General features: G+C 40.9%; 1 protein-coding gene across 6 annotated transcripts in view; it reads left to right on the forward strand.

Moving 5' to 3' along the window:
- The first annotated feature begins 395 nt into the window (after positions 1 to 395).
- Positions 396 to 23,948, forward strand: part of KIAA1549 (KIAA1549 ortholog) — a 146,222-nt gene continuing 122,669 nt past the window's right edge. For all 6 annotated transcript variants that reach the window (XR_009728272.1, XM_061371904.1, XM_061371908.1 and 3 more), the window contains exon 1: positions 396 to 803. Coding sequence is in view for 5 of the 6 variants with exons in the window: in XM_061371904.1 (XP_061227888.1) it covers positions 683 to 803 (121 nt within the window). In the remaining variant the exon portion in view is untranslated. The remainder of the gene's footprint in view (positions 804 to 23,948) is intronic.

A 23,948-nucleotide genomic window follows, 5' to 3' on the forward strand; every position in this document is an offset into this window, starting at 1 on the left:
TGTTCCAGCCCCAAACTCCGCTCGCAGGCAGGGTGAAGCGATGGCCCGGCCGCGGGTACCACCTCAGCCCTCGGCCTCTCCGCGGGTCCCCCTGACGGGGGCGACCGTTGGCTGACCCGGGCCGCGCAAGGGCCTTGGCCCCTCCCTTCCCTCTCCACAGCCCCGCCCAGCGGCGGAGAGGGGAGGGCCGGGCGCGCCCCCGCGCAGACGCGGACGGCGGGGCGGGGGCGCGCAGGTGGCGGGCGGTCCTGCTGCGCTCGCCGCCGCGGGACGGCCTCAGCCGGGGTTAGCGAGGGAGGGAGAGAGTGAGCGTTGTGCGGCAGGGACGGAGCTGCCGCCGCTTCCCACGTGAGGGACCGTAGCTGCCAGCCTCGCTTCTCCGGGGCTTCCCTCCACCTCCCTGTCCGGGGGCCGAGCCGCTCACGGGCCCTGCTGTCCCTCACACGTCCCGCGGCTGCGGGGAGGCGGCTAGCGCCGTGCCACTGCCCCCGTGAATACTGCTTTCGGGGTGGGCGTGGGGAGGGAGGGGTACGGCGGCCTCCCGTCACCGCGTGTCCCAGCCCCGCCGGCTGTGGATGCGCCCGGGAGGAGCCGCCGAGCCCGCCCAGCCCTTTCATCCCGCGGGGGGGACCCGGGGAGCCGCGATGACTTGACGCCGGGCCGCGGCGTGCCGTGCCGTGCCATGGAGGGGGTGACACGCTTCGTGGTGGCCTCAGCGGCCGCGGCGAGGTGGCGGCCGGCGCTGCCCGCCCTGTTGCCGCTGCTGCTCGCCGTGCCGGCGCTGCGGGGCTCGCCCGCCGCAGGTAAGGGAACAAAGAGGGCCTGCCGGGCCGCGGCAGGTGTGCCGGCGTGGAAGGGGGTGGTTGAGCTCCGCCGTCCCCGCATGCCGGTGTCTGTAATCGGGGGTCGGCAGCGCCTCTAACAATGCGGCGGTGCCGCGGGCGGGCGGGGGCCGCTCGTGTGCGCGGCGCTGCTGGGGAGCTCCGCCAGAAAACGCGGGCATTGTTCGTGGCCGGGGCGGGGAGGGGGGCCTCGGACGCGGAACCCGTTATGTGAAGCGAAGAAGAGCAGCAGTGGGGGTGGCTGGTGGCATTCCTGTACCACACCTCCCGGGGACCCCGTGTTCCCGGCGTGTGGGGTGCCCTGTGCGAACCGGTGGTGCCCGGAGCGGGGTGCCCAGCGCCTGCGGCGTTTGGGGGTGCCTGGAGCGTTTGAGGGTGCCAAGTCCCGGGCAGTGGTGGCACCTGCAGGGTGCAGGGCAGCCGGGTTCGCTTTCGCCTTTCAAGTTGTGAAGAAGCATCAGAGCCCGTGGAAAGGCAGAGTGCTGCTTTCTGGGCACTGCTGTGGTGTGACGTGTGTGTGGAGAGAACTGTTGGGGCTTCAGAGGGGGTGTGTGTGTGTGTGTGTGTGCGCTTAGTACGTACTTTAAAGCAGCCAGAAATCAATGACCCCCTTTCTTTTCCCTTCTTTTCGCTAGTGGCTTTAGACATCAAAATTAGTCTGTAGTTAAGCAGGCAGTTTAATCACAAAGATGTCTCCTTTGGTTCTGCTCCCACAGTACTTCTTGATTCATCTCTAATACTTAAAAAAAGAAAATGCAACAACTGCAATTTCATAGAAAGAGATGATTTTGCTGTGACTCTAGGTTTTCTTTTTGATAGATAACAGGTATAAAGTAATACATTTTTATCAGTCAATAAATCGTTGCTAAGTGGAAAACGGTGATGGGAACCTGCATTAACCAATTTCGTGAAGTGGACCAGCTAGTGTTGGCTCTTTTACTTAAACACGTGGCGATTATTGCTGGGTGCTTGAGAAGCCTTGGTGTTATAAAACATGCTTATCTTATTAAAAATACTTTGTTTCTACTTCAGAAAGTAGCTTGTGTTTTTGGTGGTGACTGATTAGGTTTTCAGGGAACTTAGGCTCTGCTCCCTTCTTTGCCAGCAAGAGTTGTTCCATTTCCAGCCTATGTGACAGTCAGTAATTTCTAGTGAGCTTCAGAGATTCATTTTCTTAAATAGAACATGCTTTGCATACAAATGGGAGAAGGCAAAGTGGTAAGTTCATAAGTTGGAGACTTGCTCGAGCTTTTTTGCCTCTTTGAGTTTAATAGAGTGGCTGTATTTCTCTTTCTAGGTTTTCATAGGAAGTCAGTGAAGGCCTTTGTTTAATTGTTTGTCTCATATTTAGTAGTTCTTAATTAAACATTGTGGTGGATTTCTGTCAGCTTTCGTGTGATTGTTGTGTTTTCTTGTATAACTTAAGAACAGCAATAGAAATATTATGTAACCCGCCAGTGTTTGTTCTGCTGGAAGAGAGCACCCGGAGACAGCAGATCTTGCCCAAAGCAATGCTTTCCTGCTCAGTCTAGTGCAGGAGCCTTAAGCTGTTTTGATTTGCGAGTCCTATAGCTTTCTCTTTCCACTGGGCATGTGAACTTTTGCATACTAAGAGCACACTTGCTCTTCAGAGGATGCTTTTGATAGACGGAAATGTTTCATTGATCATAGAGATTTAAAGACTGCAGGTTGCAGAAAACAAGAATATTTTGTTCCTTTCAGGTTAAGGTGAAATGCTTTATTAAAAAGCATGTCAGGATTCCAGTTTCTCATGTCTTGGGCCTATAGTGTTTAAAAAATTAGGATGCAGCCTTTATTCTTTTAGCCTTGAAATGTTTTGATGGTGGTTTGTAGGATGTGTACTAGTCATAAGCAGTAGGCTTGGACAATATTCCCTAATTGCCCCACAAATTTACAACTCCCTGAGTATTTCTGTTGGGTGCAGTTCGTTTGCTTTCCTTACCATTTGGTCTTGACTTGTGTAGAACAGCAAGAACAAAGTCCTACAACTTTGAGTTATGCAGAAGAGTCATCAAGTAAGAGCAGAATGGCTGTTACAGAGCCACTTGCTTGCAGCTGAAATAGCAAAGTGAATGTCAGTACTTAAGAAAATCAACTTGGGTTTTGGAATGCCTGATCCGACTCCCACTGAAGTCACAAGTTGCTGAATCAGGGCTTCAGTTTCCACAGTTAAGCAGATGCTGAATTCTGAGTATGTGGATAGGTTGCTGATGTGCCAAAGGTAGGTATATATTTGAGCACCTCTGAACTAGGGTTTTGGTCAGGCTCTGTGAATGTCTTATTGCTCAGCCCAGTCTGTGGTTTTGCTTTTGTTCCATTGCACAATCTGTGCAATTCCCTCACTGACAATCAGGAGGATTTATCTTGTCTCACTGCGTGTTTTTCCTAGGGAGTGTGTAGAGCTGTGAGCTGGACCCGGAAAAGTCTGCAGTGGGTCTCCTCAGAGACTCAGGGACTAAAGACAACTTGTGGAGGTCAAGCAGGGAATCAGATGTATCTGCCTTATGGGACAGTTGCAGGATATTGTTTATTCAACTTAATTGCATGAATGTGTTGCAGACACTTGAGTTGGCATCGTGTCTCTTGTGGCCAGTTCAGCTTGTCAAGCTTGCTTCCAGTTCATTTTCACAGAAGACCCATATGGTTGGAGGATTCTCTTTAAGGCTGCTTTCTGTGCTGTGCTTGCTTTGTCAGCCTCATGTCTGCAAGCTAGACTTGTAGCCTTGCCAGAGGAAATGTGTTCTTTGTTTACATGTTCTTTCAAGAAGTTAGAATGCTAAACAAGCTAGTGGACAGTGCAGCTTTTTGTTCAGTTTTGCCTCTTTTGTGAGTGACATGTGTTTTCTGTGAAGTAAGGTCTTTGATTTCTCAGGCAAGGCTGTGACTGGAAGTATGGCATCCCTTTAGCAAAGTAGGGTTTAAGAGTTTTGACCTGCCTTGGAAACAGATTTCAGGCACTGGACGCATTAAAGAGCAGTGATTCTTGCTGCAGCACGTATCTTTTCCAAGAGGTATGGTGAGATGATGCTTGTGTTAAATGGCAGATTCTGACAACCCAGTTCTTACTTTTCAGTTCATTGTGTGTGTGTGGGAGGGTTGCTTGGGAGAGGAGTGAAACAGAGTAGACTTCTTAATAATACAGTTTCACTTCAACTGTGGGAGACGTGGCTTTCCTTCATTTGAAAGTAAATCTGTTTATGGTTGATGTCCTAAACTACCGTGAGTCTCCAGCCTTGCCCATTGTGGTGTACAGTATGAATTACACTAATTGCGTAAGAGTTATTATGGATGATGTCCTTTACTACTGGTGTGTCTCCAGCCTGGCCCATTGTGGCTTACAGTATGAATAACACTGATTGTGCAAGAGTTATTAAACAGAGTGTGTTGTGGGAACCTATGTCCTTATGTATATGTAAAGAGCCATCAGGCAATAGTGTCTTAGAACCCCAAAGTTTAGTCAAATGGTAGCATTAGATGAACAATGCAGACTTAATTTCTTTTTCGACTCATATACAAGCACCACATTTTCACGGAGTCCTTGTCAGTATGGCCAGTTTTGCACTCTGGAGTTACATGATGTGATCCCTTTAAAAGTCATATATTTGTGTGCTTTTCTTTAGGGGTTGTTAAACTCACATGAACTCAGTAACAGATTTGATTGACAATCCCTGTATGTGCTGTATTTTCAGCTGTTGATGTTACTGGAGACAGCTGTTTTAGAAGACTAAGGGAAAACTTTCATAAGAGCAATGGATTAGTGGTGTCTTTCCTAATGCATGAGATAGGGAAGAGAGAGAACTGATCATCAGTGCTTACATCGCTGATTACATCAATGTAATTAATGTCAGATAAAATGAACAGGGTAGATACTGGAACTGGTAGGCTGAGCTGATTGTGCTTAGCTGTCATTAAAGCTGCAAGATGTTCTAAAATGCTTTAAGAGATTGCTTTGCAGTGGCATTGAGAACAAACTTTACTATTTCAACTGAAATTTTATGAAGTGTACATTTTGCTATGGGCTGAAGCTTTTTGGTTTTGCTTTGTGAAATGTCAGTTGAAAGAGTTCAGCTACTTCTGGTGTTAAGGCAAGAAGAAAACAATGGGTACTGCTTTGAGTTCTGCCAGCTTCTTTTCTGAACAACTTTAATACCCGTATGCTTTAGAGCATGCAGTTAAACTTAGGCAGATTGTGCCTGCTCAGAAGGGGATGTTTTCTCCACTTGTGCTTTGAAAAGGATATTTTTTTCAAAAGCTTGTAGCAACCAAATTTAGGCACATAATGTGATAGAGATGATGCTTTTTCTTTTTTTTTGTCTGCTAAAACTCAGATGTAGCCTGTTGTCATGGAACCTTACCTACCTATTGATACTGACCAGGTACTAAATATGCTTCCCATAGCCCAAAGTGGTATGTGAAAGATTTGACTTCCCTGTGAAAGTCTGTCTAAACTGCTCCAGAAGTGGGACTGGGTTGAGCTTTAGGACTGAGAACTAGCACCTGTCTACCTTGTTCCTAAAGGTTTGTCTGTGCTACGTAATAGAGTGCTTTACTTTCTTTAGGGAAACTTGGGCATCTGCCTTATGGTGTCTTGGTGTTGATTGCATCAGGAAAGGCTTTTAAAAAGACTCAGCACGGGACTCGGATTTTAGTTAAGCAGCAGGCATAAGGGAAGACTATGGATCTTTTCCAGTCAGTTTTGCTCATTGATGAGATGGGTGCAGAAACCTGGAAGTTGTAGGAGTAGGAGGGGGTGAGACACACAAATCACAAGAGGGTTTATGAGAAGGAGACTGGAAATTGCAGGGCACAAGGGCTAGGAGGCAAGACATTAGGTCAGGGAAATAGATCTGTGGATGAGGGAAACTGCAATGCAGAAATTAAACCTTGAAGAAATAAGCAGTGCTGCCTGGTAAGAGTAAGCGCACTGGGAAACACAGATGGACTTGGTTTGAAAAAGGAAAATAAACCTCCAAAAAAGGGTGCTGAAAGAAGGAATCAGAAGCAGGGAAGATAAGGGACTGTGACCAGACTTGAAGAGATGTAGCTAAAAGCATGAAGCTTGGAATTTAGGAAAGGGGAAGCGTGGGCATGTTGTCTGGGACACTTTCTCCAGAATTCTGCACAGAACCCGGAGCTTCATAGTGTTGTCCCTTTTCTCCTCTCATCCAGGAGCATGATAATCTTCTGCTTCTCCTTGAACATTTCATGAATGTGCATGTTTCAGCTTTGTGACAGCAGTGTTTTTCAGAGTTTGTTTTAAAAACTGGAAGATTTCCTCCACAGAAATTGTAGCAGCATATGAAGACTGCAAAGGCAAAAATTGGCAAGTTGAAAATACTGACATTACAATAAGCTGTACAATTTTAAACTACTTCTGTACCATAACTTACAGGCACAGCTATACACACATGATCACATAGTGTATACCCATATAGATAATTTATAGGTGTATAGGCACCTGCATATAAATAGCTGTACATACACATACCCCACACGTAGACAGGACCCTCACTGTGTTCAGTGTGCAAAACTGATCCTGCTCTGGGGAGGAATGGGTGTTGGATAGCAAATGAAGTTATCTATAGGACTCTTGCTCCTTTTGTAGCAGATGTTCAAAGGTGTGAAATGAATGGGGCGAGGGACAGGGAAGTTTGAATAAAGGTTTCACTGTTAATGTAATTAAATGCTGTCGTACACAATTGAATTATGTTGCTCTTGCAGAGTTTCAGTGATGTGAGCAAGTTGCTTAAACCAAGCTTCCCACAGGTGGTCACTAGCTGTGTGTTCCTCATTTACTGGACTTGAGACCTCTGGGATCTGTATTGCAGAAATGCTGAGTGCTTGCAGCTGCCAAAGAAGTCAAGGGGAGCTGTTCCTGAATAGATCTTGTGTCTGTAACTCTAAATACTCATTAATATTTCAAATTAGGCGCTCAGAATTTGACCTTGTTTCTTAGTTTTACCGTTTGTAAAATATAATTTCTCAGATGCAATTCCTTGTTTTATTTCCAAAATGGCATGAAATATTCAGATTTAGTAACGGAGAGCAGAAGAGTTCATCAAAAGCCGGAGACTTCTGTCTTTAGAATGATAAAGATCGAGTGTATGATAAAACAGTGTACTGAACTTGAATCCAAAGAAATGTAAGAAGTAAACTATTTGTAAGCAATGAGTAACAGCTGGTGGTGTAACAGTACGCACCATATTAAGACTCTTCTGTTGACAGTTAACTAGCCTTAGAGATGGAAAGGCATAGTATGCAGCCTCAAGGTGTAGTAGGATTTTTTTGTTTGTTTTTTAAACTAAATGATCATAAAAAGAACTCTTATAGTTGCTTATGTTTGTTGCTCACTTTCAATTCTAGCAATTTCAGCCTATATCCTCTACTTGCTTGTTCTTCACACACAAATTGTTTTCTAGTCCTTTTAGTCCTCTTCTGTTCTCCCCTCTGATTTAAACAGGCTGCTTTTCTGTGAATCAGTTCCCTGTACAGAATTTTGAATTGGCTTTAGTTATCTGGTCAAGGCAGTGTCTCTGGTCTTGTGGCTTGAAGTAGATGAAACAAGCTAAAATTCAATAGCAAGTGAGAGGGGGAGAGGAGGGAAGACAGAGGAATGCTGGAAACGTAGTAAAATAAGGGCCTGAAAATCTAGATGCTTTTCAGTGCATGATAGTATCATACTGAAGAGGCTGAAAACCTGCGCAGTGGTTAGGATGGGGAATAGGCAATGCTGGACAGAGGGACCTGGTGTTTATCATGGATCACAGAAAGAATGTCAGTCAGCAATATCTTATGGGTTATGGTCTTTGGCATATCCTGTGTAATAACTTGTTCATTCTCTTCAGCGGTGGAAGAGCTCCAGCTGGAATGTTGTGTCTACTGTGGGACCTTGTCCTTCAAGGAAGAGGAAGGCCACTGGAGACAGTTCAGATCACAGAAGTATTGATGTTGCCAAACCTGGAACAAAAAACCCCCCACAATCCCAAAGCCTGGCAGGTGTACAGGACTTTATTCAGGCATACAACAGATAAATACAAAGAAGTGTAATAAACTGTTGTTATGTTGAGTAGAAAAGCAAGTAAAAGACTTGAATTGCAGTGAACAGGACAAGTTTTCTAACTGCTGATCTTTATAACGCTGGGATAATGAAGACCTGAAAGATGTACATGGTTTGAGGCAATAATAAAGAGTTGAAAGAATAGGTTGTATAATGATCTAACGAAGTGGATTGCAACAGTGATTCACAGTGTGAAAAAGGATGGAGTAGATGACCTCCTGAAATATTTTTCAATTCTGTTTTTGTGAGATTCTATAAAAAATGTTATTTATGTGCAGACTACAACATTGGGGCCCGTATCTGTTCATTATTGAAAACTTCAGTGTGCTCTTCAGGTGGAGAAACAATCTGTGATTGTATAGTTAAGTACTCTATCATAATGTTTATGCAGAGAAAAGCTGAATTAGGATTTCATAGGTAGCCTTAATAATGATACTTCCTAACTTTTGAATGATTGATTTTAGACTTAACAGTTTTGTAAAGTTTCAAAGAATATTTTGTAATCCTTGCTATATTGACTTTATCCTTAGTAATAAGGGGCAGGGCTGATTTTTGAAGTTGTGCAAATTCAGTTTCTTAAGCATTTTATAATACTGCATAGATTATCACTGAGAGGACAGGCACATATAACTGGTAAGGATGTGGCTCTGTATTATCTTTATTCATTAACTGAATCATTAGCATTTGTATTTCCTGCAAGTGGGATGGAAAGAGAGGAAGTGTTAATGGTCAAAACACTTCATTGATATAACTATGTATAATTGGGCAAGCTGGGAACTTGTTTTTCTTGGCACAGAATTTAGGATTTATCCTTGCCCTTAGCAGAGGGAGCGGTGGTGGAAAGAAGTGGCCCTAAGTGATGCAAGATAATTGTGAGGCTAAGCATTAAATAGCCCAAGACCAAATCTTTGAATTGCATGTGTTATATGTACTCATGGCCAGTGCATCACATGGACAGGGGTCTGTGTTGAAGGGAAAAAGCAAAGCTTCTGTTCCTCAGTATCTGAGAGGCTGTCAGTGCGTGCCCCACCAGGTGACTGGGAAGTGACTGAGTTTCCTGACTGACGTGTTAACTGCAGGGTGAGCAGCACAGATGTCCTGGCCAGAGCTGTGTGCTTGCTGCTTACGTGTGCGCAGTTCTCAGCTCTGCAGCGTGTCCTGACAAACCTTTTCTGAACAGTTAAGATAACAGGCAGCTGTCTTTGTGCCCTTTATCTGAAATTGGTTAGTATGGCAGGGTGAGAGAGGATCTTTGATAAGTAGGATACTGAAATAAGAAACAGCAAAGATAACGCTAGGGACCGGGCATACTTTAAGAGTGTTTGAAATTGGGAATATGGATTTAGGGTATTGATGGTGGAAGGCTTAGTCGAGAAGTGCTGTAGTAAGAAGAGGGCTGCTTGATATCGGTAAGTTGGAGGTTTTCATGGCTTCCTTGTATGTTTGACTAGAGCATCCTCACTTTAGAGCTGTGCAGAAGAAACTGAGGCACTTCCATTAGGCATTTTCTAAAGGACTAAGTGGTCTCAGTTTTGGTAGAGAAAACTTGGTACCTGCTAAGATATATTTGAGAACTGCAAATACACCTGAAAATAAATGGTCACATAGGACAGGTAGACAATACAGGTGAGGATGTGTTTTCTTAAACAGTATTTGATAGAATTTACAGATTTTGTTTTCAGCCAATTTTTTTCTTAATTCACACCATATTGGGCAGAATTTCCTATTGAGTGTTCATACTGAGTAAGAAAAATTAAAGTGGTGTGATTTCAATGAGGAATCTCCTTTTGTTTGCTCCCAAACCAGTAGTGCATGGAACTAGTTTGTGGATATAAAATGCAAGTAACAATTCTGTCCTAATTTAAAGGCAGTTGTTTGATACTGCAGGGTGGTGCAGGGAGTGTTTATTCTCCTTCTAGTTGGGTGTGAACTTGATCAGATGTTAAGCCTGTCTCACCTTTTCTTGTGGCCCGTAATTCTGTTGTAAATAAATTCTCCATTGTGTATGCAGCTTCCAGTGAGCAGTGCTCAACCACAGAGCCACAATGATTTAGTTCAACATTATTTGGAGACAAAGCTTTATGTACCAGACCCCTCTGGGCTAATACTGCTTTACTTTGTGAATAGAAGAAAGACGGTTGTTCATCAGCTATGCTGAGTTCTGATTAGGTAACTTCTCAAATGGATGTCTGTATTTAAAGCTGCAGCTACTGCTGAATTGGAACTAACTTGGGTGATATGTTGGGACAGGAATTGCATGTCCCAGAACAAAATCCTGATCTAGAGCGAAAGTCTGGCTTTAAGATGTTTTCAATTAGAAGCTGTCAGTGACCTTACTTCCTGTCCTTATGCTGAAAGATGAAACAGATTTGGGCTTCCAGCCACTGACATTCAATTTTCAGATGTAATCTCTTCCACTCAGTAAGAACAAAAAATAAAGAAAGAAGGTTTTCCTTTATGTTTCCAGAGGGTGTGTGCTTTTTATAGTAACTTGGTAAGGAAAAATACGTAAATGCTTATCAATAAAGTAATCAATGTTTTGCCAAAAAATATTATATCAAGTATTAGTAAGAGCAAGGAAGTATCAAGGAAATAATTAGTGTTAGTCAGTTCACTTTGTTAGCTTCCGTGAGAGTTACTCTGCTACTTCTACTGCAGCTATGGTCTCAAAACCATAAAAGTTGTCAGAAGGGTTAGGATAGCTAAGGAATGTGAAATGAATGTAAATCCATTTTGCCTCATTTTAAATTGACTGGATTCCAAGCAGACAGTGTCACTTGAAAGTATAATCTTCTTAAAATCCTGGGAGCGTTAGAAACAACCGAGCATAGTTTCTGTACTAGACTGTTAATTCTTATGATTCTTCAGTATGTACTGCTGTGTGTAAGGTTTGTTGAGGTTAGGTGAAGACAGTTCTAGAAGTCTTAGAGGTGTTTTTTTTTTCCCCCAGATTTACTGTAATAAACATTCAAGTTAGATGCTTTTATGTATTTTTTTGAGTGAGCCAAAGCCATCATTGAAACATTCTACTGATATGCAAGATTGTACTGACAGTTTGGAATAGCTGTGTTATTTTATATTTGGAAATAAAATGCACCCTTGAAGAACAGAATGCAACTGTATGTTGTATCATTTATTCAATACAGACATCCATGACATTTAAGTAAGATACTTCAGAAGTGCAGTGCAGTTCTTTCCCTCATTCCTAAATAATATGAACCATGAAGGTCTCATCTAAAACTTGTTCTCTATAAATCATAGAATAGTTAGGGTTGAAAAGGACCCGAAGATCATCAAGTTCCAACCCCCCCACCATGATGTTAGATCACATTTACAGACTTAAAATTTCTAGATACTTGTAAAAGCAGAAAAATAGATCATTTTTACATCTTCCAAATGTGGGTGAAAGAGTTAATATGCTTTGTGAAGTATTTTGATTTGAGTGAATGCTTCAAGCTTCTGCTTCCGTTTCTCATACATCAGAAGTTACATTTCTAATAAATTACTGGACTTGGGTTTTATGAAAACATGTTTTACAATATGGAGTGAAAGCAATAAATTAATTAAAATAATAGATATTGTGATTCTTCTGTATGTCTAAGATCAATCCTTGAGGATGGAATTATTCAGAAGAGGACAGGTGAAAAGCACAGGTGCATGGTAAATATAGTTTGTCATAGGCAGTCAAAGCAACCACCCTAACAGCAAGTGTTTGTGGAACATGCATGTGGGCTTACGCATGTAGTACTGGTCTGTGCTTGTAGTGCATTAATGTGTGTGCTTTGGTTTGGTTCCGCCCTCCCTTCAGTTGTGAGAGAAAACTAAATGGGATTGTTTTTCATGTTTGAAGAGTGCATAAAGGGTTGAAGACTGTCTGTGCAGGTTTGGCTGTATGAACTGAAGTTCTGTTGTGCTCAGCTTTGGAGCTACATTATACAGTAATTTAATACCAGTTTACTTTGGTAATTCTACAACACCTTCCTGAAGTGTTTCTTTTATTCTAATGTAAAGGAACATAAGTACAGATTGTCATCCAGAAAGCAGTAGTATAGGGATCTATGGAAAGTTTACAAACTGGGGAACCCAAATGATCAAAACTCTTATTAGACTAGCTATCTTTATAACCTGTCACATTTTTATTGTGTTAACTTTTGTGTAGTTGTCTTACCTGGAAACTTTGTAAGGTCATAAGCTTGTTGATGCTTCCTGAACTGTTGCTGCAGTGCAAGAGAAATAGCATTACTGCATCCTTTCTAACTTCTGAGACTGGATTCCTTGCTGCTTCAAGTATGTTGAAGGTAAAACTATTGAGTTTCATCCTGTTTCTGCAGGTTGAAAGAATTCAGAGCTTTTAAATTGCAGCTCTGTAAGCTAGGTGGAAAATCCTGAAACAGCAGTTTTGTTTGAAACCTGTATATTTAAAAATAATGTTTGGGGCTTTTCTTTTGCTGATCTGCTTTCATAAAAGAATGTCCACAGTAAGTAAATCAAAGCCAGTGTGACATGTTATTAAAAATAAAGGCCTTATATGTCTCATAAATAAACTGTTCATAGTCTTTTTGGGAAACAGGTTTGTTTTTTCTCAGTGTGCACTTTTGTGTTTTGTTGTTTTGTTTTTTTTTATTTGAGAAGTTGAAAAGAGCATAGTAAGTGTAATTTTTAAATTTTTTTTTATGAAGCACTTGTGTTCATGCAGAAATTGTTCAGTGACTGTGTAGTTGTGTTACAGGAGCATGACTTGTGGTGATGTAGTCTCTGACAGTCACATCAATAGCCTCTTTTCCATCCAGGAAAGTCTTGCAGACCTATTCATAGCATTCTTTGTTAGAGTTTATGCTTTGCTAAGTGGGCTGTTCATGAAGCAATCGATTTCTGTTTTAAACAAGTAAATCCACCAATTTTTCTTCTGTTTTTACACATTACAGTGATACTGGGAAATAAAGGGTTAACATTGTGCCTGCTTGCTTAAGCAGTCGCTGTGCTTGGTGAAGCAGAACTGTAGGAGTCAAAAGTTGCTAGAACGGTGAAGTAGAATTGTAAGAGTTACAGCTGCTAGGCAGAATTGTAATAGATAAGATTAATAACATTTAAAGACATTCTTGTTTAAATAGTATCTTTAGAAAGAAAAGAAACAAAAGATAGCCAGAGTAACTTGACAAGTTTCTGCTTTAAGATACATAAAACCGGCTTGTACCAAACCTGAGGTTTGGATAGGAGCCGAAACCTTATTGAGTCTGCGTGAAAGCAAGAGGTTACTCGCCGTGATGAAGAGGAACTACAGGCCTTCATCCTCATGACCTCCTAACGACCACCACCAGGAGGCACTGTGCAGGCGCACCAATGGGACGAATGCCAGAAAACTAATTATAATACTAGACGAGAATAGGTTTTGCATATGTATTAGGTGTGAAGCAATCTCATGTTTAGATAATCATTATATGTAATATAAATGAACTGAGCGGCAAAGAGGGATGTGCATGCTTTTGGAGGAGCAACCCCCATGCACCTCAGCGCTGAATAAAGCATACCTACTTTACAACTCTAATGAGTTGTGGAGTCAGTCCGTGTATCAACAGCAGGTGTTACGTATACTGAATCAGAAAAGACACGATAATAGTCAAAGGTAGTCTTTTGAGTTCAGTCTTGTTTCATATCAATGTTTTGTGTTGTTTGTCTGGAATGTTAAATTACCATAATATATACACCTATTCAAATAGAGGCAAAAGACCAAGAGATTTCACTTCACAAATATGATAGCATGGTTTCTTTTACCCAATATAGTAAATTTCAGATAATTTTCTTCCTCTATTTTTTTACCTCTTGGAAGAAAATCCTTTTATGAGATTCCCTCCTCCCCCCTCCCCCCCTTGACAAATTTTATCAGCATTTTCTTCTGTGCTTTCCCAGTGCTCCTCTTATTCTGTATATCCTATATTCTGCCCTCTTTGCTGTGTCTCTGCCTTAGAGTGAAAGTTGCAGTGAGTTCCATCTTACCTCCTGTTGAAAACCAGGAAAAAAATGACCCAATTCCAGCTTTTGTTGGTTTTGCACTCTTTATACTTCTTACAAGCTCTTAAGGAGGAAAGTAGAACTTGTTAGGCATGGGTGGGGTTTTCTCTTGTTGGGGAAGACTTGGAAAAATGGGAGGAGAAACTAAGCAGGAGTGCAGTCTCTTGCCAGACGGTAATGATTTTTCCCTCTTACGAAGCTGTGACTCCGTTATTCTGCGCAAGGGAAAAATCCAATTTAAGAAGTTTCTGTTACTTCTCTCCTAGCTTGTCATTTTGACTTTTTGGGTTGTTATACGGACTGTATTTTTAACAAGTACTTTATTGGGATGTTTTTGCTGTTTTGGTTTTGTTTTGTGTTTTCTCCTTTAAATGGAATAGTTCTTGAAACCCTAACTTGGAGCACAGTCATGCAAACAATAGGATTGGCACCTCTGGAGCACAGAAATGAGTATCTGGGGACATAAGGGAGTGGCAAGAGCCTTTCAAAACACAGCTGCCACTGACAGAATGGCACCACAGCTCTATTTTACTCTGAAATGAGTTTGTTAAGGAGCAACTGGATTAAAATTTGCTTGATCTTAAATAGCCTCTGCTGTTGAGAAACCTTTATTTTAACAGCAAGTTCTTTCTTCTCATTTGATCTCCGTTACTTCTGGTAATTGTTATATGACTATTGCTCTTTCTGGAACTTTTATCACTGAAAGAAAACAGGACCTTTGTATTTTTAAGTAGATCAACTCAGAGTACATAGTAAAATCTTTCTCGGAGGGGGTATTCATATGAGTGATTGAATTGAAATGTCTCCTTGGTCCTCAGTAGTATTATGCTTTCTGTAGAAAGTTTAAGCTCCATAATTTGTCTAGATCAAGAATTTTCACTCTTATAACTGACATGTTAAAAGAACAATTTAGTAGGTGCCTACATCCTTCTTGACAGTTGATAACTTATGCTTTAGGACTCACTTCAGCGCTTGCCCTAGCATCAGAATTATTTACTGTTCAGTCCCCATGTGAGCACTTCAGTTCCTTTCTTCACGCAGTTTCTGCATATGCTCTCCCTGTGAAGCCTTACTAGCCCCAAAGCTTTGCCAGCACGTTAGGCTTCCCTCCCTCTGCTTGCTTCCCTGTGCAACAGCCACTGCTCCTGCTTTGTGGTCCCGGAGGACTAGCTGGGGTACTGGTTAAACAAGTGCTGCTGTTGCATTTTTTGGTGCTCTTCTATTTCTGTATGCTATATCAAATAGAGCACCACCTGGTAGTTACACCTCTATTACCGCAAGTGCAAATCAGGCCCTTACTATAAATTTATTCCAGTCTAACAAGCCATGTTTGTTTGCAGGGCAGCAAGTGCATCCTTGGGCAGTCTGAGGTGAATGCACAAATACATGTTTAGAAGTGTCTGAGGTTTTCACTTGGACAGATAGGCTGTCCAGGACCACACGAAAAGCAAAAAAAATCTGGGGAGTTTAAATTTAGGTGGCCCAATATGAGATGGTAAATGTCTAGCACCAGACTGAAATCAGGTTGTAAAGTATCTATGATATATCGTGCTGTCTACCTATTGAGGAGTTCCTGCATTAGATGTTTTCTGTATTATGTGAGGGTGAGCAACGTCCCAACTAATAGGCTTTGCATTAAGTAGCTAGTGGGAATAGTTATTGTCTTGCCTGATTCAGTGTTAGCAAGTGAGAGACAGAATTTGAAAACAGTGTCACTGAGACAAAATACTTTGTAGTGAGTACACTCAGCAATTCCAATAGACTTTTGCAAAGTTTTGTCAGTGTGAACTTGCGCATGGCTGCTGCTGATGGCAGCTTTACTGTGAGCAGAAGAGCTAAGATAATGGTGTTGGGTTCCATTGGCTTAATGGTTTGCCTTCCAGAGCAGGAGGAGCAGCAGCGATGTCGATAAGCAGCGTGGTACGTGTCAGTTCTCAGCCCCTTCTGAGGAGAAAGTGGGCATAGGCTGTCTAATGCGTTGTACAGTAGAAAATGCAGGAGTCTTCCTGAATGTTGAGGCATTGTGGAGGATTGGAAGCAGAAAAAAATACTGAAATATTGTGGAGGAAAATATAAGCAAACATGTTTCTTATTATGGAGTAAATGACTATGTTTTTATTTTTGTCTTGGTCTTTTTAAAGCCAAGTGATACTCAACTGAGTATTTCTTTGTCTGTTGGCTTAATGATGTAACAGTGTCTCGGGGAGAGGAAACCTCACCAGGGAGAAACTAATAAAAGTGAGTCATTGAGGCTGTGCATATTGTAGGTCACTTTAGGGAGACTGTGTTTTTCCAATCTTGTGTGGAACTGGAAGTGTTACCCTTGTGGGTTTTTTAATTATGATTTAAGTATCACATGGCTATGAAGCATTAAAAATTCTAAAGCATCTCTGGGACTGAATTAAAAAGTCAGTGTTGCAGTTCTCAGTGGTACTTTAAAAGGAGGATGACTTTTTTGCCAGAATAGGATTTCATTGAAAAACAGACGTGCTGAAATCTCCCTGCGTAATGGTGTAAAAGCTGTAGACCTTTTGCTGCTTTGCATAGTTAACTTCAATAAAGTATTGCACTGCCACTAAGAACTAATGTAGGAACATTTTCCTGTAGTGATAGGACAAGGGGTAACGGGTTAAAACTTAAAGAGGAGAAGTTTAGATTGGACATAAGGAAGAAATTCTTTCCTGTTAGGGTGGTGAGGCACTGGAATAGGTTGTCCAGGGAGGTTGTGAATGCTCCATCCCTGATGGTGTTCAAGGCTAGGTTGGACGAGGCCTTGGGTAATACGGTTTAGGGCGAGGTGTCCCTGCCCATGGCAGGGGGGTTGGAACTTGATCTTAAGGTCCTTTCCAACCCTAACTATTCTATGATTCTATGATTCTAAGTTCTCAGTTTCCTAATCCTTTGCGGGTGGAGTGGTGGAGAGGCGGAGAATCCAACCCAAGAGGCTCAAGGACACCATACAAATCTGAACTTGATGGCATTTTAAATAAAGCTACAAGTGGAGCAAATGCCGGGATTCATTAGATTTTATTATTAAACAGGGTTTTTTGGTATTAGATTGACTTTACCAGAAGCTTCTCTGCAGGAAACACCAACTTTGCTGTAAAGTGGTGCTGTATTGAGCATTCAGACTTTCACAGCTGCATTATTTGTATCCCCTGCATGTTTCCATATCTGTGTTGTAGGAATATTGGTATGTGACTTGTATCTGAAGATGATGTAAGGGCTTCCATGTAAGCTTATTACTCTTCTGTAAGGAAACTGTGGAGCAAGCTTGATGTGAACTTTTCATCAGTCACTAAGTTCTACAGAGCAGACATGAAACTGAAGATCCTTTGCGATTTCCCAGATATTTGATAGAAAACTGGTATGTATCAGTAGCTTGTGGTTTAATATATAGGTTTTCTTCTTCCTAGACCAAACTCACTTCAAATATATAGGTGCTGATTTTTCAGGTAGAGAAACAGCATTCTTATGTCAACAGCATCACCTTTATGGCGCCCACAAGACCAGATTTTGGCATATTATTGATATTTGATAACCACTGGCTACTTTTTAGAGCCTTAATGCCTGGAGGGCATTAAACCATTAGGCTTGGTTTAATGCAAAAGTTTGTATGTTTCACTTTATGTATACTTTAATTTATGATGAGATTAAAACTCCAAGCAATGTAATTTACCTCAGAAATGCTTGAAATGAAATAATTGTTACTATTTTAGCCGCTTTAAAGCCTTGGGTAACCGTCTTCTGTGCAAAGGTCTAATGATTTCCAGTGAACTTGATCTTTTTCTCGAGGATTATGTTTGTATGTTGTTTTTCAAAAATTAAATGCTTCTAGATGAATGGATGGAGGGGAGTGTTGTTAAAATGCTCTGGTTTTGTAAACGTGAAACTGAGCTCAGTAAGAGGGGAACAAGGAGAGGCAAATCAAACTTTCTGTTAATTAATTTAACATATTAGAAAGTTAGTGGACAGTGGTGGAATCTTGGTATTACAGAAGGATAAAAAAAATGGTAAGCATATTTAGTCATGGTTTATGGTATTTTAGGTCCCTAACAATAAAGGAAGTTTTGTTTTGTTTTGTTTTTTTCCTTTAAATCCTTGTTTAAGTGGTTTTATTCTCCAGTAACAGAAGTTGACAGAATAAAATGGTGAGGGAAGGGAAGGAATCCTGTTTGGGTCTGTTAGCTTGTTTGCATTATCAGATTTCATAGTTGCCATGAGAAATGAGGGTTAATATGTTTAGTGAAAGATACCACAAACACTTTTCATTTACTAGGACTGTATTTTTGATACTGAAAAACATTATTGAGTACTTTTTTCCTTTTCCTTTTTCATCTGTGGGGAAATGGGCATTCAGTTTTTAGATTATAACAACTTTTGTACTTCTATTAAAGTTGTTTTATACCAGCTTTATGAACTAACTATTTCAAATTCAGAGTATAACCTCTTGTTTTACGACTATGGAAAGACCTACTATTGCAGCTCCACCAGGTAACTGCATATGTATTTTTCTTCTAGATTAACCCTTTGGTAGGATCTTATGGGGAGTCTTCTGTGTAGTAATTTAAACAGTATTATTGCACTTCTGTCATGAGCTGTTAAAGACTATCACACAGTATACTAGACCAATGCGTGGTAAATGCAGGATACTACTTAGTAAACATGAGAGAGATGTTGCCAATTTAGGGTGTGTTTAAATGTGTTGGATGTTGCTTTGTCTGGCAGTGTGAAAAAGATATGAAGTGGCTTCTTGGATTGCAAGGATGTTGTTGGGAATTGGGAGTAAGGTGCCCCATGAGAGCTGAGTCCTTAATAATGTACTCCACAAAGGAATCTGTTGTGATTAGGTATTAGCTTTAAATTAAAAAGGTAATTAAAGCCATTTGTTTAAAGGTGCCATAGAACAGACACTAGCACAGTGTGCTGGGCTTTGTTCACTAATGTTAAATAAAGTTTTGTAGGAAGCTTCATTTTGTTTTTGTACAAATAGCATAGCTAAGCTAAGCTGATTTGTCTAGCGATAATCACGGAACACCATACTGATACCACAGTAGAAACTTCTGGAGAACAGTGTTTTGGGGATGCAGGGGAATGTATCAGTAGGAGAAGGAGTTCAGTAGGCTACTGAAGAGGAGCTTACTGTGCAATAGTGTGGTTGAGAATAATCTTTAAACATACGAATGCAAGCTGGGAAGTTTCCTTACCTGTGTACATGGCTATTGACTAGTAGGTACTGGTGTTAACTGTTCAGGAAGGATATTGACCATCTGGGGATGGTTTGGAGAATATCCCTGTGAGGCTTTGGAAAGGATGTTTCCAGATGAAAATGTCAAAACCAGCAGCCTCACTAACATGCTCTAGGGGCAGTGGAGATATGACTTGATTTCTGTGTTATGGAACATACAAATTTGTTAGTGGAAGGGCCCTTGGACCAGATAAGAAAGATTTTTCAGTAAGGGGAAATTGAAGCTTAAGAACATTATACTAGGAGTTACACAGATATGGTTCATAACAATGAGGAATGATTAACCATAGAATGACTTACCGTGTTGGAAACTTTAAAAAACCTGAAGTTAATTTAAGCAACAATTGGGAATTGTATTAGGTGCTGGAATTTCACAGATTACTTTCTGTCCTTACAGACTTCTGGCTATGTGCTGTAAAAGAGTGACATCATGGAGTCTAATCCTGTAGCATGGAATCTAATTCTTTTTTCCTTTTGCTCCAGTCACCTGTTGGAGTAAATGAGAAAACCTGTTCTGACCAAGACAGTGTAAACTGCTTGTGCTTGTCTCCAATGCATGGGATTTAGGGGAGATTGATACAAAGTTTTAGTAGTTTAAAAAAATTGCTTCTGTACCAAAAGAAGGTAAGGTAATAATGAATTGCAGTAAACTTACAGAATCTGGTAATGAAAGCATAGCATGCAGTCTGATACATAAAACTGTGGCTGATATATCAGTATTGTAGTGCAATTCTGGAACACGAAATGTTTTGGAGAGTGACAAGGCACAACATGAGATGGTGGTGCTGATATGGCATTCTCAGCAGTGGGGAGCTGGAGGTGACCTGAGCTCAATCACTGCCACCCAGGCTGACTCTGCTCTTCCTTTTTTTTCTAGCAAGTGCTAGAGTAGCGTAGAGGTGTTGCACAGCCTGTTATGCACTTGTACCAGGAAGGATTCTTTAGGTGTATAAGCAATTGGTTGTGTTTGGATAATAGTCTGAATTCTCATGGAGAGGCAAGAAGAAAGAAGGGAAAGAAGACTCAGAGTCAACTCTGAGTGGCAACTCTTCCACCAAACAAGAAGATCCTCAGAGATGTGTGTCACCACAAGTAAGAGGTAACTCTAGAAGTAAAAACCAGAAGAGGACCAGAGAGCAAACTGTAAACACCTCTTTCTTTCCTTCCCTGTTGACTCTATTATACCAAAGGTTTAATTTGCTTGGAATATTGTGTAGAAAGGAATATATGTATAAATACTTGTATATATATTATATTGATGTATTCTATATACATATTTATATATATATGTATATTTTGGCATGGGTGTCATGCCAGGGTTCAAATGGTACTAGTTGGTATTACTTGTCGAAGGGCTTCCTTCGAGCATGGTTTGCATGCTGGCAGCTGTTAGTGTATACAGAGCGAAGAAGCTGGAGTGAGTAAATCTGACACTTCTGTAGTAATGGAAACTTTTAAATAAATAATTCAGTGCAGTACTATAGAAGCTGATATCTGTGGTTGCCAATATCAACCGTTTTAATGGCTTTCTCACTTCCTTGCTAAGTTAGCCATTTACCTGGAGTATTTGTTATTTAAACTGTGATGGGGAAGGGGGACAGCAATATCTCAGTTTTGTCTGTGTGTTTTTGAGCTGTAACCTTTAAGGCCTCTGTGGGGTGAAATGCACAGGGCTTTGTCATTGTCGCTCTGAGGAGAGATCTCATTGATTTTGTACTTGCTCTTGTGAAGATGGCGTCATCTGAACAGGACCCTTCAGGCCAAAACTGTTTACTGCTTGTTAGCTGAACTAGTTTGTATTGGCTCAGTTTTTTGCTGCTGAATTACTGCCATGTTCAGAAATCCTTACTGTATTTCTTGCTCTACAAGCTATATGCAACAGAGCCATTACTCTTTTTGTTTGTTTGTTTTAACTTGTAGACCCCTAGTAGCTAGTAAAACTTGATGGTGATGGGTTTTTCCCTTCCGAGTTCCCTTTTGTGATGTTTTGGAAATAGTATATGGTCTCCCCAGGGAACTGGGAAGTAAAGTTTGAACAATCTTGCAGTAATGATATTTGAGGGTTCCTGAATCCAGGTTTATGCTAGGTTTCAAACTTAGTGCAGTGGTCGACCAAGAAAAGCAGTGGCTGGGGAGAAGATGCGCTGAATGGAAATGAGGCGGCTATTTTGTGGGTTTTTCTTAGGGAAATGAATGTGGCTTCAGAAGTGTTTTTTATTGATGGTGCCCTTTATTTTATTCACAGTTGGCAGAAAATGTGAAAACTGCAATAATTTGAGAAGTGAGAGGGGAAAGATGTCTGCTGGTGTGACTGAATAGGGTTGTGTTCTGAGAGGTCAGAGCAGCCAAGGACAAGCTTGAAAAGGGCATCACAGATGAAGGTGCAACTAGAACAAAAAGCAACAAAAGAGAGAACACAGAATAAAAATGTGCTTTTCAAGACCAACATATCTAGGAAACTATCCTTTGAAACGGAAGTAAATGAATGTCTCCAGTTCTGTAGGTAGTGATGCATTTCAATAAAATTATTCAGGAGCTCCAGTCACACCATTCAATTACATTAATGCGCAAGAGTTGGCTGACAAAAAAAAATAGCCATTGAAACAGTTTTTGATGTAGAAAAATCTGCCAGTGTGGAAGAAACCAAGGCAAGTCTGTGTCATCTTTTTCTTGACATGAGAAATAATTTTCAGTTAAAAACTGGTGATGGATCTTTAAAGGTATGCTGGGTTACACAACTTAGTGAAGCTTTCATCTTTTGTTTAAAGTGAGGGCTGTAACTCTTGTTACAATGTCACATACAGAGCAGCATATTCTGAAGTAGTGGAAATTCATTAAATATATATCAGACCATGTGAAGATCCACAGCGTTGAATTGTGTGAGGTGTCCCTGCCCATGACAGGGGGGTTGGAACTTGATGATCTTAAGGTCCTTTCCAACCTGAACTGTTCTATGATTCTGTGAAAAATGGCACTGTCATGGAAATTGTGGGACAAGTTTTCAAGCATGTATATAGATAAAACATTTGAGCAAGAGCTTTCAAACATGGCATGGCTGCATGAAGAGGAAGGTAACTTCCATCAACCAATGGCAAACTTAGAAGGTAGTGATTTAGGTTTGTTCTGGGGTTTATGTTCCTCTTAAACCTTACTGTAAAGGTTTAACTTAATTTCAGCAAATATGTCTCAGAGGAGATAATGTTCTGCCAGCAAAAATTCAATCCCCAAAGTGTGCTGGGAATTAAAGTAAATTGTTTTAATGGAAGTTTAAAAAACACTACCTTGTTTTAATAACATACCTAGCAACTTTTATGTCTGGGACTGTGTGTTTAGTGTGCTTTATCCACATTGCAGATACTGAAATTCGTTTCTGCTTTATGTCCCTGTCTCTGCTGTTTTATAGCAAAGGTCAAAGTAACTCCGTGGTTACTCAGAGCTAGGGAGATTCAGCAAGCTTGTAGTATTCATTTTTCTGATGGTTTCTTCTAGTTTTCTGCAACTGAGTGCAGTATGGATACAGTATTTTTCAGGTATTTTTCTAGGGTTTCTTGAATCTATTTATGCCTTTTGGACTCTTAATATCCCATGGCAATGAGTTCTACAATTCAGTTGCGTCTGGGGAGAAAGTACTTGTATCTTGTTGCTATTAAGCTTGTGGTTGTTGTTACCTTTATTGATTTTATTCTTTTTTTTTTTTTTAATTTTTTACTCTTTATTCCCAAATGTCATAATTGGTTTTTAATTCATCACATCTACTCATCACACTAGAAACCTCATTCGCATATCTTTCTTCTGTTATCTCTCTTCCAATCTGAAGAATGGAGACAGTCTGTTCCTACACTTTATCCTTAATCTTTGTGACACCTCAGTTTTCCTTTTTCAGGAGTGCTAATTATAACCGTGCAGCACTTTATATGCAAACACTGTGATCTTGTGTGGCATAACTGCGTATTTCTGTTCTTGTTCTCTATTCCTTTCGTAGTGGTCTTTAATACTCTGTTTTGTCTTTGATTTCTGCTGAGCACTGAGCTGATACTTCAGAGTCACGGTGGATGGTACTTCACAATCTGTTTTCCCAAGTTAGTGGTTGCTAACATAGAGTTTATTGTTGCTTTTAGGTAGGGTTGGTTTTCTTCCTTTCTGTATTGCGCATTCATCAGTCTTGAATTTCACGAAACATGGTGGAAGCCTGTGGTGTAGGAAGAACCTTCAACTGTTCCATTGTTTTCAGTTGAGACTTCTCCAAAATGCTGTTTGCAAGTATTGTCAACTTACTCAACTTCCCGTTCCAGATCACAGTTTGAGGGTATTAAGCATTGTAGCTGCCACCTCTGTTGGAAATCCTTTTGCATTCTAAAACGTTTAATTGATTACTGCCAACATCTTCAGCTTAGTCCGTAGTAGTTAAATTAAAGAGTGATTAAGAGCCTTGTTAAAGGCTTTTAAAATCCAGTTAAAATGGTTTCGGGTGGATTAGCATTGTGTGTACACACAGCCCTTCACCGAACTGTTACAGAGATACTTCTACAAAAATTATTTGTGAACCTCTAAGATTATAACCATTAACTCTTTCGCAGATTGTGCTTAGTCCATCTGTGCAAGGCAGTTAGGTAGTAGGTACAAATGTTGGCGGATAACAGGGATCTTGGTATTTTGGAAAGGTGGATTTATGCTCTTGAAACTGAGCAACCTGAGCAAGAGTAGTCTTTAAGTAATGGAAGCTTTCTTCACAAAATAAGATACTTTCAGGATAGGCTTGGGAAGGAGGCTT

Source organism: Neopsephotus bourkii, unplaced genomic scaffold, assembly GCF_033783945.1.
Source record: "Neopsephotus bourkii isolate Nb327-2 ecotype Australia unplaced genomic scaffold, CSIRO-AGI_Nbou_v1 NB_1589, whole genome shotgun sequence".
Lineage (NCBI taxonomy): Eukaryota > Metazoa > Chordata > Aves > Psittaciformes > Psittacidae > Neopsephotus > Neopsephotus bourkii.